This window comes from Oncorhynchus mykiss, chromosome 22 (assembly GCF_057628025.1).
Source record: "Oncorhynchus mykiss isolate SJ-2025 chromosome 22, ASM5762802v1, whole genome shotgun sequence".
NCBI lineage: Eukaryota > Metazoa > Chordata > Actinopteri > Salmoniformes > Salmonidae > Oncorhynchus > Oncorhynchus mykiss.
The window spans coordinates 31,410,121-31,424,880 of NC_143043.1; the positions used below are offsets into that span (position 1 = coordinate 31,410,121).

The 14,760-nt window shown below is 44.9% G+C and overlaps 1 protein-coding gene across 4 annotated transcripts in view; it reads right to left on the reverse strand.

The window, feature by feature from the left end:
• LOC110501642 (immunoglobulin superfamily member 3) overlaps positions 1 to 14,760 on the reverse strand; it is a 100,583-nt gene that overhangs the window by 35,161 nt on the left and 50,662 nt on the right. For all 4 annotated transcript variants that reach the window (XM_021579344.3, XM_021579343.3, XM_090215843.1 and 1 more), the window contains exons 3-4: positions 8,850 to 9,269; positions 5,499 to 5,885 (exon numbers count right to left, since the gene is read on the reverse strand). In XM_021579344.3, the coding sequence (XP_021435019.1) occupies positions 5,499 to 5,885; positions 8,850 to 9,269 (807 nt within the window). The remainder of the gene's footprint in view (positions 1 to 5,498; positions 5,886 to 8,849; positions 9,270 to 14,760) is intronic.

The window sequence follows — 14,760 nt, forward strand, 5'->3', positions numbered from 1 at the left end:
GAAGGAGTGACAGAACAAAAACAAAATAAGTCAACATGGACCAAAACCTCTCCAATGACATTTTGACAGGGTTTTACATTTAAATAATTAAACACTAGAACCAGGCTTCAAATGTAAAACAATTCAGAGGACAAAAAGAACCACAGCAGTATCGTGTCTACCAGTGACTGGAGTATACTACTGACTAGCCCATGCATGTACTGTATTTATGTCACAGCAGCTTGTATCTGTGGAGATGATCACTCGACTCTGAACTTGGGGCAGCTGAGAAAAAGAGAGAGAGGAACTGTCAGAGACACACACAGACCCCAGTGGACTGATGCGTTCTGGTTAGCAGATCCCACTTCTGACACCTAATGTAATGCAGCTGATACCCAGGCCCACCCAGGGCTTAGGGGCCGGGCCTGAGGTCACACGGCCCAGCGTCTGAGGGATTCCTCCTCAGAAGAAAGTGCAGGAGGATAAAAGTCTTTAGCTGCCCGTCCCCTGTGCTTTAAAACAGACCCTCTCTCTCCTCCTCGCATCACTTCAGCGCCTTTCACACACTGCAGAGCCTGGCAGAGCGCTGCCCGGCCCCAACACCCCCTTCAACCCTCGGGTGATCTGAGTCTACAGGGAGGGCTTCTTTCTCCTTTCTCTGCTGTCAGAGTATGAGGGGTTGACTGGGTGCTAACCACCCCTCCTTACCAAGCCCCAGCCCTGGGAGAATACAAAATGAAGCAGCCTTTCCACACTTACATGAACAAATGGAAGGCCTCCATCCCTTTCTCTTCTTCTCTATCTTTTAATTTCACCACAGCTTTTCACCATATTAAATACATTATACATTGTCTCTGTCTCTCGGCTCTTAGTGTCAATGTGGATTTGTATGAACATCACAGATGGTTAGGCAGGCAGAGGGCAGCTTCTCTCCTCTTCAAACCCGCCTGTTTTTGTCTTTCTCCTCTTTCAATTCTCTCCCTGTCTCCCAATTGTTCATTCTCTCCCACCATATCCGTTTCTGTTCATGGGTCTCTCTCTCTCTCTTCTGTGTGTTTCTAGCCCTCTTTCTCTTTACTCCACTCTCTCTCTCTCTCTCTCTGTCCCTTCCTTTTCTGTGTCTCTCTCTCTCTCTCTCTCTCTGTCCCTTCCTTTTCTGTCTCCCTCTCTCTCTCTCTCTGTCCCTTCCTTTTCTGTGTCTCCCTCTCTCTCTCCTGCCCGTCTCTCACTCCCTCTTTCCCTTTTCTCTGTGTTTCTATCCCTCTTTCTCTTTACTCCTCTCTCTCTCTGTCCCTTCCTTTTCTGTGTCTCTCTCTCTCTCTCTCTCTCTCTGTCCCTTCCTTTTCTGTGTGTCTCTCTCTCTCTCTCTCTCTGTCCCTTCCTTTTCTGTGTGTCTCTCTCTACTGCCCGTCTCTCACTCCCTCTTTCCCTTTTCTCTGTGTTTCTATCCCTCTTTCTCTTTACTCCACTCTCTCTCTCCCTTCCTTTTCTGTGTCTCTCTCTCTCTCTCTCTCTGTCCCTTCCTTTTCTGTCTCTCCCTCTCTCTCTGTCCCTTCCTTTTCTGTGTCTCTCTCGCTCTCTCTCTACTGCCCGTCTCTCACTCCCTCTTTCCCTTTTCTCTGTGTGTTTGTAATTCATAGCAGCGCGTTTACCCCTCTTCCCTGCCCAAGGTAAACTCATTCATCAGGACTGATTTGTCAGCACTGTTTACACCTCTCTCTTCCCGTCCTCCTGCTCTCAACCCTCTCTAACCCATACTACCCCATCACCGCTGTTAATGGGTCCAGATACAAGGGATGGTAACTAGAGGCGGGTGAGTTGGGGGAGTCAACCTGACCCCATACCCCTCTACCCACTTTCCATTAAGAACTCCCTCCCTGCTGTAACCATGGTTATTAAATATACAATGCTTTTATAGAACATTAAATCTATGTTAGGGAAACAAAAGGTCCCATTAGGGAGAATCCCTGGGGATTACTGGGGCCATGTGGGGGCCAGGGGGGCTTTGTTTTGGGACAGTTTGGGCGGGAGTGGAGTGAAGTGGGGGGTTCTTGAGTAAGGTCAGGATGGTTGGGTGCAGGTGGTGGATGATGGCATATTTAGGGTGGGTTGTTATTGTGTTTTTATGCTGGTAACAGCAGGCTTTAGCATTCAACACCAGCCCTTAGCAATAGAGAGTGAGGGATAGAGAGGCTTTAGAGCTGCAGACTGGGGGGGGGGGGCACTGAACTACTAGACAGAGAGGAAACATCAGGATAGAAAGAGAGAGGATGAGAACATTGGGCACTGGAGGTTTTGGGAGGGTTGTATTAGCTAGATTAGGCTTCATATCGCCTCCCAGTGTTCCAGCACGCCCCTAGTGGCCAACACTCTGAAAGCCCAGCTGAGTCACTCAGCTCCAGCAGAACACATTAATTTAGCTCAGGGATCCATTAGTGGGCCCTGGAGAGCTAGGCCCCATTCCTTCCTCTCTCCTTCTTCACACTCTCATTTCACGGCTGTTAGTTCAGTCTCCTGCATCCTCCTCTCCAGCTCTCTCCATTATCCAACCTAGCAGCTCACTCGCAGCTCTGAGCTAAGGAAATGAGAAGGACCATAATACTGCATTACCAATATTTAGCGATCCACTCAGACAGAAAATTAGCGATGGGGGAAAAGTCGATACAGTTCCATATCACAATATTATTTTGATACTTTGACCCCAAGTACAAATAATATTTGAATTGCTAGGTAGTGTTAGCTACATCTAGTCATCTCTGTACCTGCACCCAAACTCCAGTATTTGTCCTTCTATAGCCTTGAAACAATTGAGACATGGATTGTGTATGTATGCCAATCAGAGGGTAAATGGGCAAGACAAAATGTAAGTACCTTTGAACGGGGTATGGTAGTACAGTTGAAGTCGGAAGTTTACATAGACTTAGGTAGGAGTCATTAAAACTCATTTTTCAACCACTCCACAAAGTTCTGTTCAAGTCGGTTAGGACATCTACTTTGTGCATGACACAAGTAATTTTTCCAACAATTGTTTACAGACAGATTATTTCACGTATAATTCACTGTATCACAATTCCAGTGGGTCAGAAGTTTACATACACTAAGTTGACTGTGCCTTTAAACAGCTTGGAAAATTCCAGAAAATTATGTCATGGCTTTAGAAGCTTCTGATAGGCTAATTGACATTGTTTGAGTCAATTAGAGGTGTACCTGTGGATGTATTTCAAGGCCTACCTTCAAACTCAGTGCCTCTTTACTTGACATCATGGGAAAATCAAAAGAAATCAGCCAAGACCTCAGAAAAAAAATTGTAGACCTCCACAAGTCTGGTTCATCCTAGGGAGCAATTTCCAAACGCCTGAAGGTACCACGTTCATCTGTACAAACAATAGTACGCAAGTATAAACACCACGGGACCACGTAGCTGTCATGCCACTCAGGAAGGAGACTCGTTCTGTCTCCTAGAGATTAACTTACTTTGGTGCGAAAAGTGCAAATCAATCCCAGAACAACAGCAAAGGACCTTGTGAAGATGCTGGAGGAAACAGGTACAAAAGTATCTATATCCACAGTAAAACGAGTCCTATATCGACATAACCTGAAAGGCCACTCAGCAAGGAAGAAGACACCATCCCAACCGTGAAGCATTGGGGTGGCAGCATCATGTGGGGGTGCTTTGCTGCAGGAGGGACTGGTACACTTCACAAAATAGATGGCATCATGAGGACAGAAAATGATGTGGATATATTGAAGCAACATCTCAAGACATCAGTCAGGAAGTTAAAGCTTGGTTCCAAATGGGTCTTCCGAATGCACAATGACACCAAGCATACTTCCAAAGTTGTGGCAAAATGGCTTAAAGACAACAAAGTCAAGGTATTGGAGTGGCCATCACAAAGCCCTGACCTCAATCCCATAGAAAATGTGTGTGCGGAACTGAAAAAGCGTGTGCGAGCAAGGAAGCCTACAAACCTGACTCAGTTACACCAGCTCTGTCAGGGGGAATGGGCCAAAATTCAAGCTTGTGAAGGTTATGGAGGGCTACCCGAAAATGTTTGACCCAAGTTAAACAACTTAAATACAATGCTACCAAATACTAATTGAGTGTATAAACTTCTGACCCACTGGAAATGTGATGAAAGAAATAAAAGCTTAAATAAATATCTCTCCTACTATTCTGACATTTCACATTCCCAGTGGGGAATTTCACAAAATAAAGTGGTGATAACATAACTGACCTAAGACATGGAATTTTTACTGGAATTAAATGTCAGGAATTGTGAAAAACTGGGTTTAAATGTATTTGGCTTAGGTGAATGTAAACTTCCGACTTCAACTATAGGTGCCAGGTGCAACAGTTTGTGCCAGGAATTGCAACGCTGCTGGGTTTTTCACACTCAACCAGTTTCCCATGTGTTTCAGGAATGGGCCACCACCCAAAGGACATCCAGCCAACTTGACACAACTGTGGGAAGCATTGGAGTCAACATGGGCCAGCATCCCTGTGGAACGTTTTCGACACCTTGTAGAGTCCATGCCCTGACGAATTGAGGCTGTTCTGAGGGGGAAAAAAAGGTGTTGAATGTGTTCCTAATGTTTGGTGTACTCAGTGTATAGTGAGCAATATGTTTAGAACAGAAAATCGCAATAAAATCCAAGTATCGAATCGCGAGTATCACAATACATATCGCATCGGCACCCAAGTATCATGAAAATATCATCTTGTGAGGTCCCAGGCAATTCTCAGCCCTATAGAAAATAATGGTGTAATAAAGAGTGGTTTATTCTCAGTGAGACTCACGGTCCACAAGAGGCTCTATTGTTCTCTGGAATAGAGGTCTCTGACCTCCACTCTGGGAGGATGCATAATGTATATCATTAGAAAAGCATACTACTATCAACGTGTCAATCAAATGTCGTTTAACTCAGTGGTTCCCAAACTGAGAAACGTGGGGGACGCGAGGGGTCGGCAGTGGGGTGAAGAGGCGCAGGGGCCCCAATTCTTTAAACCTATTCTTGAAAATTGTAATAGTATAATGCAAGGTACAATTTAGAAATGATCAGTTCCTCTTGTCATATTAGTCATTACATACCTTAGAGAGCTATTTATAACCGGCCAGAAATGTCCAGATCAACTTGCCCATGTATGCTAACGTTTTTTTGCCCATAGATATTGTTGTAATCTTTTGGTCAATCAAATATCACATGAATACACATTAGACATGGCAAAATGTATAGAATTTCAAGGAAATTTGCTTTAAAACTGTTAAATGTTCTTTGCACCCAATGACAAAATGTGTAGAATTGCAGGAAATAATCTTTAAACCTGCTAAATGTTCTCTCCACTAACAAGAGGGGTGTGAACAGTTTGTGTCATGAACAGTGCTTGTGCCCATAGAAATAGATGTGGTGCGCGCAGGGAGGGGCGCCCTCAAGTGAAAAAGTTTGGGAACCCTTGGTTTAACTGACCAAGAGGCCTTTTACTACCAAAGGGGCCAATAGCGTGCCGTGTTGATACTCACTGATGGGCTGGACGGTGATCTGGACGTTGCGTGACCTCTTGCTCCGGTCTATAAAGTCCCCAGTGGGTGTCTTCTCCCTCTCCGTGACTCTACAGATGTATTTCCCAGCATCCTCTGGTCGGAGGCGCTGCAACTTTAGCAGGTGCACGGCGGGGCTCTCCTTACGCACGGTCATGTGACCGGCGGCCTCGCGCGCCACATAGTCGGGTCCCAGGACGGGCACAGCGCTGGGCCCTATCACGGCAACCGACGAGCTGCTGAACACCCACGACACCGAGAAGAAGCGCTCGGGCACGCTCTGGGCATCGATGGTGCAGCGTAGCTCCAGCGGCTCGCCCGCCGTGAAGGACCGCCGCTCCGTGCTCACCTGGATAGAGAAGTCCCGATCTGGGGGAGAGAGAGATAAAATGAGTTAAAAAGCAGAGTTTAGCTCCTCCTGTCTCCAGATAGCACATGTCAACACACTCCAGTCCTTAATGAAAAGAGATGGTGTTACTTTCCACCAGGACGCTGAAGTCCCGATCTGGGGGTATGGAGGGAGAAGGAAAGGGGAGAGGGATAAGAGAAATTGTCATCCCCTATTTGAACATTTAGCATCAGTATGGTTTCAGCTGCCAGTTTCTCCCAAAGACAGAGAGAGGGAAGGAGTCATCAACTCTGATTTAGCTGTTGCATATCACATATTCCCTCATCCTCATATAACGCATGAGAGCATGACAAGCTGCTCGGGATAGAGACCTTCTTTAAATACCAGCATATGAAATTAAAATGCATCACACTAACACATCCTATTCTTTAATGTCTGCTGCCTGTCACATTGGGTGCAGAGAGAACAAGAGAAAGAGGAGAGAGAGAGAAAGAGAAAGGGGGGTGGTCACACAAGGGGTCAGCTATGCCCACAGTGAAGCGCAGCTCCTACAGCCTCCTCCTCTCCTCTCATCCTCCTCTCCCCTTGGTTTCACCTCCAACACAGAAACACAGCGAATTAAGATTCTCTACAGCAGACGAAAAAAGCCTCGCCACTCCGCTCGTCTCCTTCGCTCTTCCTGACAGAAGAGAGAGGAGAGGAGGCCGAGCAAACATTATCAGTGTAGCTGTCTCTGCATACACCTCTGACTGGGCTCCCAATTATAGATGGACTCTGCACACGGCGGCACCAGCTTTTATTTACAGTATTCATTTCAACATGATGAGCGGCGGTATGCTCTGTGCATCGCATTCCCTCTCTGCTCTCAGAGAGGTGCTAGCCCCTGGCTGTAATTATAAAGACTTTAAACAGACTTCCTGAGAAAACACAGTCGTGGAAAAGTTCAAAGCCTGCCATTTGAAGAGGGGAGGGGGGTGACTGTTTACATGTACACACACACAGTGAACTTTCACGCAGAGCGCTTGTCTCTAAAATGACAATGAGCCTAATAGCTAACAGTCTGGCACTGCCTGGACAGATAGAAGCAGACTCACACACAAACAGGTCATCACTAACAGAGTGGAAAGCAGATGCCAAAACAAAGGCAAGTGACGATCATTGACCAATGAAGCGGCAGGATATTGCATTGTGACATCAGATCTGTATTCCTGGCTGGATCTAAACTAATGGAGCTGTGACCTGCTTTACAAGGACAACTTAGAGTTCAGCAACAAACATGGCCATGGGAAACTGGGTCGTACTCACTGGGCACCAAACTGAAGCAAACAGATGAAAATGGGGAGGTACCATCTCAATTTGTCCAATAAGAAATGCTTTTTACGTTTTCCATTGCACAACGTTTTGAAACTTTTTGCTATGATGCATCTTCATGAATACTGCCATGAACTGTGCCTGGGCAATACTGAGAGGTGAGAGACACAGAGGAAGGGAGGAGCTAAAAGTGGAGACATGCACCTGTCAACGGTTTGTAATAAATTAAACGTGAAAAGAAACAGGCCAATCAGATGCAGCGAGAGAGTAGGAAGTTAGAAAACAAGAGAGTTTGGAAAAGACAAAAGGGGGCAAGGGAGAGATGTGGGATGTGACGTTAAAGGGAGAAACAGAGAGGGTCTGAAAACAGAAAGGCAAGGAGAGCAGAGAACAAGAAAGATAACTAAAAAAAGAGAGGTTTAAAGATGTGTAGAGGGAGAGATGTGACGAGAAAGGGAGAGAACGATAAAGTGAGGGAGAGAGAGAGATGGAAAGAGAAGAGGTCCATTAGGATTCTGTCCTTGTCTAGCCTCTCTCCTCTCTGTCTGTGGGTGATTAGCCAGTGATGGGGCTGTCTCAGGGTCCTCTCTCTCCCTCCCTCCAATACACACAGCCTAATGAAAGAGCCTCCAACACACACACACACACACACACACACACGCACACACACAGTAGACACATACACGCCCTGCTCTACTCCCTTTGTCACACTACAACACTCCCATCCATTTTAGATTATAAAAAAGAGAGAGTGAAGAGAGTGGCTAACTTATTGCTCTTCTGAGAGACAGAGTCTTCCTATCGAACATCCTCTGATCACGATCTGGGGCGCCATTTACAATCAATGAATAATTCCACTGTCATTCTGCAAAAAAAATGTATACAAATGTTTTGCACCATATATCTACTGGAATGGTGTTCCTGGATCTGGAGAAAGACAGTATTGTACTGTACAGTGGCCCTGTATGTAATGTGTGTTTTGGGGGATTTTGCTATCCTGAACGACTAGAAGTCCTCACAAGGATAGTACAGTGTGTGTGTAGTTCAGACTCTGTTCTTGTGCCCTGTCTGCTGGGTTAGAGGTCGACAGCTAATTATAAGATCATTATCATAAGAAGCATACTATCTCCTCTGTCTCGCTCTCTCGCCTGTTCCGCTCCACCCTCCTCCCATCTCTGGGGGAATTTCCCCAGTATAACCGTGGATGGCTGAGAGATTTAACTCTCGTCACAAACAGAGCTGTATGTGTCATATACAGTAGACGAGCCCAGACACAAAGGGAGTTTCACTGTAGGATACACAGAGGGAACACTGAGGAATAGAAATTACATTTCGTCTCTGACTTCAAGGTCACAGGAAGCCCAATGAGATGACGTACTACTATCACTACTATCATGAAACACTCCATTATTGTCAGGGTGTGTGTACTTCCTGCTTCCTGACCCTGTGCAATCTCTGACCCTTGTAACAATCCAGCTTTGTGTTTCCTGTATGCCAGTCAACACATGCACGAATACACTGATAAGGGCAGTCCGTAGAGGTTTGGTAAGCTCTCCTTAGTGCTCTAATGAGCTTAGTGAGAGATACTGATCAGCCCTCGGAGAGTGTGTATGACGAGTCACAACCTTACACACACACAAACAATTTTGCCACTCCGGTCGCCCCCTACTCACCAGTGGGCTGTATACGTAGCTGGGTCTTGTCGGCCTGCTTGCGGGTCATGGCGAACCAGCTGCGGTCGGGGTCCTGGATCCACTCTGCAGCCTGGCAGTAGAGCAGGCCCTGGTCAGCAGGCTGCAGCCGGTGGATGGTCAGCCTGTAGGACGTAGCGCTGGTCTTATCCAGTCTCAGGTCTCCTGAGGTCATCCTCTGTTTGTATGGCCCGCCGGCATGGAGGACAAAGTCCCGGGACAGAGTGAGGATCTCCAGGGGTGGGGCGACAGCGTCTTCCGGGGAGCGCAGGTACCAACCCACAGACAGGTGGGTGTGCTGCTCCGTCGCCCGGGAAACCTCACAGCTGAGCTGGAGCGTGTCTCCCTCCACCTGGGAGAGGGTCTGTGGCGGCGCGGCGACGGTGAGGGAGTCGGGGATGACTGCAGGAGGAGAGGAGAGAAAGAAGAAGAGAGAAAAGATGAGTGTCACATCAGTGGTTCAGTGTTTGCTTAGCACATGGATCAAAGTTGTGGCTTTCATTCCCACATATACAATATTTACACATGTAAACTTTAAGTGGCTTTAGATTAGCATTTGCTATAGGACATTGTTGTTATATTTCTGTCACATCAGCCCTTTGCGTTGACACCTTCTCTTGCATATAGCATAACCCTCTCAGACATACAGTACCTCTCCCTCCCCTCATAGACCTCACACACAAGCTGTTCACTCCCTTACCATCGGGCGGACGGTATCGGCATGAGGTCTGATACCAACAGGCTCAGAGACAGTTTCTATCTACAAGCTATCAGACTGCTGAACACTTGAACTGGACTGACCACCTGCTCAGACACTTCTCACACACACACACACACACACACACACACACACACACACACCTCTTATTATCATTGCAAAATATTGCACAATTAACAAAAAAAACACTTGCGCCCCCCCCCCCCTTCCCCAAAACACATGTAAATATTGCACTATAAATTGTGCCTTTCTGTATTATAATTATGCTATAAATATCAAAGACTCCAGCCATCCTAGTCATGGACTGTTCTCTCTCCTTCCGTACGGCAAGCGGTATCGGAGCACCAAGTCTAGGTCCAAGAGGCTTCTAAACAGCTTTTAAACCCAAGCCATAAGACTCCTGAACAGCTAATCAAAAAGCTACCCAGACTCCTCTTTTACAACCCTGCTACTCTGTTTGTCTATGCATAGTCACGTTACCTCTACCTACATAATACCTCAATTACATCCACTAACCGGTGCCCCCACACATTGACCCTATCGGTACCCCCTGTATATAGCCCCCACACATTGACCCTATCGGTACCCCCTGTATATAGCCCCCACACATTGACCCTATCGGTACCCCCTGTATATAGCCTCGCTATTGTTATTTTACCACTGCTGTTTAATTGTTGGTTACTTTTATTTGAAATGTTTTACTTATCAATTGTTTACTTAACACCGATTTTTTAAAACTGCATCGTTGGTTAAGGGCCTGTAAGTACGCATTTCACTGTAAGGTTTACTACATCTGTATTTGGTGCATGTGACAAATAATGTTTTTGATTTGATTTATTCTATCCTACTGAGCTATTTCCTTTATGTTCATATTCATATATTTTATATTTCTTATTGTTGTTGCATTGTTGGATGGTGTATACAATGTGTATCCTGTATATACGACTAAAAAAACTTTAAACTTGTAACTCCACCCACACACACACACACACACACACACACACACACACACACACACACACAGTGTTCAACAAGCCTGGGCACGTTCTCCTGACTGACAGCCCTAACCCTGTGAAGCCTCAGACGGAGGTCTACCAGATCACACACTCTAAATATACAGACAATGTGTTTGGAATGAGAACACATTTCAGCATTAGCTAGCATCTAAAACTGACAACAGAGAGAGTCAAACCCGGCCGGTTAAGAACAGAGAGAAAGAGAGGAAAAGCAGGAGAGAAGAAGAGAGTGACATGACAGGTTTGAGAGGGAGGAGTGGTAAAACACTCTATACATCTCCAGAAATAAACCCTGGTTACTCTGTCTGGAGACAGGGATCGGCAGGCGGCAGGATTATTATGGGATGGAAGACTAAATGTCCCAGCAGCAGTCAGAGGGTGTGTGTGTGTGTGAAGATACATCCCGTCTAAATGTCTGTCAGTTGGACTCATATCCTGTTTGGGTCCTATTATCTCAGTAGGAAATGGCTCATCTAACCGGTCAGGGGCTTGATGTGATTAACATCTAATGGTTGACACACACACACACACTCTGCCCTAGTATGTATAAAGACAGTGTGTAGGACACAATGTGCAGCAGCAGTCCTCCTTTTTGTTGACCTGGACAAATGAATGGAGGATGGAAAAATGCAGGGACTGAGAGTAGGCTTTCCAGTAATACAGTGTAGTATTGTCAAGCCCTGGTTAAGATGCTTGGCTCTTCAAGGGCTTTGTCAAGATATATGATATTGGAGTGCATTGTGCAGCAGGCACATGGTATTGCAAAGCAATTGAAACACATAAGCATTGTTATTGTGGAGATGGGCATGGGCTGGTTTCAAGCCTGGGTGGTATCCATCTATCCCGAAGCTTTCCTGGTATGAATGAGCACATATGCTAACAGCTTGCTTGTCTGTCTTGTTGTCTGTGTCTGTGTCTAGAGCTGGGATGATGAACCTAAAATTATTAACACCAACCATACTAATCACAGGCATTTTGCTTACAGTGTGTTCGGAAAGAATTCAGACCCCTTGACTTTTTCCACATTTTTGTTAAGTCACAACCTTATTCTAAAATGGATTAAATAGTTTTTTCCCTTATCAATTGACAAACTATACCACATAATGACAAAGCAAAAACAGTTTAGAAATGTTTGAAAATGTTTTTAAAAAATAATTAAATATTATATTTACATAAGTTTTCAGACCATTTATTCAGTACTTTGTTGAAGCCCATTTGGTAGAGATTAAACTCAAGAACTTTGGGGTATGATGCTACAAGCTTACATAGTTTAGATACTCTCGAAGTCGACTGTGCTTTTAAACAGCTTGGAAAATTCCAGAACATTATGTCATGGCTTTAGAAGCTTCTGTTAGACTAATTGACATCATATGAGTCAATTGGAGGTGTGAGTTTGAAGGTAGGCCTTCAAACTCAGTGCCTCGTTGCTCGACATCATGGGAAAATAAAAAGAAATAAGCGAAGAACTCAGAAAAAAAATGTAGATCTCCACAAGTCTGGTTCATCCTTGGGAGCAATTTCCAAATGCCTGAAGGTACCACGTTCATCTGGTCAAACAATAGTATGCAAGTATAAACACCATGGGACCACGCAGCCGTCATACCGCTAAGGAAGGAGACGCATTCTGTCTCCTAGAGATGAACGCACTTTGGTGCGACAAGTGCAAGTCAATCACAGAACAAAAGCAGAGGACCTTGTGAAGATGCTGGAGGAACAAGTACAAAAGTATCTATATCCACAGTAAAACGAGTCCTATATCGACATAACCTGAAAGGTCGCTCAACAAGGAAGACACTGCTCCAAAACCACCATAAAAAAGCCAGACTTAGGTTTACAACTGCACATGGGGACAAAGATTGTACTTTTTGGAGAAATGTCCTCTGGTCTGATGAAACAAAAATAGAACTGTTTGGCCATAATGACCATCGTTATGTTTGGAGGAGAAAGGGGGAGGCTTGCAAGCCGAAGAACACCATCCCAACAGTGAAGCACGGGGGTGGCAGCATCATGTTGTGGGGGTGGTTTGCTGCAGGAGGGACTGGTGCACTTCACAAAATAGATGGCATCATGAGGACGGAAAATTATGTGGATATATTGAAGCAACATCTCAAGACAGTCAGGATGTTAAAGCTTGGTCGCAAATGGGTCTTCCAAATGGACAATGACCCCAAGCATACTTCTAAAGTTGTGGCAAAATGGCTTAAGGACAACAAAGTCAAGGTATTGGAGTGGCCATCACAAAGCTCTGATCTCAATCCTGTAGAAAATTTGTGGGCAGAACTGAAAAAGCGTGTCCGAGCAAGGAGGCCTACAACCCTGACTCAGTTACACCAGCTCTGTCAGGAGGAATGGGTCAAAATTCACCCAACTTATTGTTGGAAGCTTGTGGAAGGCTACCCGGAACATTTGACCTAAGTTAGGCAATGCTACCAAATACTAATTGAGTGTATGTAAACTTCTGACTCACTGGGAATGTGATGAAAGAAATAAAAGCCCAAATAAATCATTCTCTCTACTATTATTCTGACATTTCACGTTCTTAAAATAAAGTGGTGATCCTAACTGACCTAAGACAGGGAATTTTTACTCTGATTAAATGTCGGGAATTGTGAAATACTGAGTTTAAATGTATTTGGCTAAGGTGTATGTAAACTTCCAACTTCAACTCTTTGTGCCTTTACTGAGGAGTGGCTTCCGTCTGGCCACTGTAGTATAAAGGCCTTATTAGTAGAGTGCTGCAGAGATGGTTGTCCTTCTGTAAGGTTCTCCCATCTCCACAAAAGAACACTGGGGCTCTGTCAGAGTGATCATCGGGTTCTTGGTCACCTCCCTGACCAAAGCCCTTCTCCCTCGATTGCTCAATTTGGCCAGGCGGCCAGTTCTAGAAAGAGTCTGGGTGGTTCCAAACTTCTTCCATTTAAGAATGATGGCCACTGTTCTTGGGGACCCTCAGTGCTGCACACATTTTTTGGTACCCCAGATCTGTACCTCGACACAATCCTGTCTGAGTTACACGGACAATTCCTTCAACCTCATGGCTTGATTGTTTTCTCTGACATGCACTGTCAACTGGGGGACCTTATATAGACAGGTGTGTGCCTTTCCAAATCATATCCAATCAATTGAATTTACCACAGGTGGACTCCAAATTGTAGAAACATCTCAAGGATGATCAAAGGAAACAGGATGGACCAGAGATCAATTTCGAGTCTCACAGCAAAGGGTCTGAATACTTATGTAAATAAGGTATTTCTATTTTTTACTTTTAATAAAACGTGCAAAAATGTCCAAAAACCTGTTTTCCCTTTGTCATTATGGGATATTGTGTGTAGATGGATTAAATATCAATCTTAGAATAAAGCTGTAAATGTGGATTGTGGAAAAAGTCAAGGCGTCTGAATACTTTCCGAAGGGACTGTACATCGTTCATTACAATATGTAGCCTACACTACAGAAATGCGAGTGATTGTTATTGTGACAATTGATGGCTACAACCATCAAACCAGTAGCAGTAGTTTAAAGGATAATACAATTTTTAAAAAACTACTGTGGTGCACATTAATGTTATAAACTTATCATTCTATTTTTTATTATCGCATTAAGTCAGGCGATTTATCGCAATATGGACTTTTGTCCATATCGTTCAGCTCTGTGTGTTTGTGTGTGTGTGTGTGTGTGTGTGTGTGTGTGTGTGTGTGTGTGTGTGTGTGTGTGTGTGCCCGCACACTTGAACAGGGGACAGATTCTGAGAGATGGAGCAGGAATAAGAGAGAGAGACACCACGACAGAGTGATCAGAGAGCTAGAATAAGAGAGAGAGAGACACCACGACAGAGTGATCAGAGAGATAGAATAAGAGAGAGACAGACACCACGACAGAGTGATCAGAGAGATAGAATAAGAGAGAGACAGACACCACGACAGAGTGATCAGAGAGATATAATAAGAGAGAGACACACCACGACAGAGTGATCAGAGAGATAGAATAAGAGGGGAGGATCTGGTTACTGCAGTTTATCACCGGGGAGAAAAACATAACATGAAAGGAGAGGGATGAAAATGACAGGGAATAATTACGTTTGTCCTTCATTCCCATTGAAATAGTGCTCATGTACGGTCCGGAAATGGAAAATGTAGCATGTCAGTATACAGATTTGGGT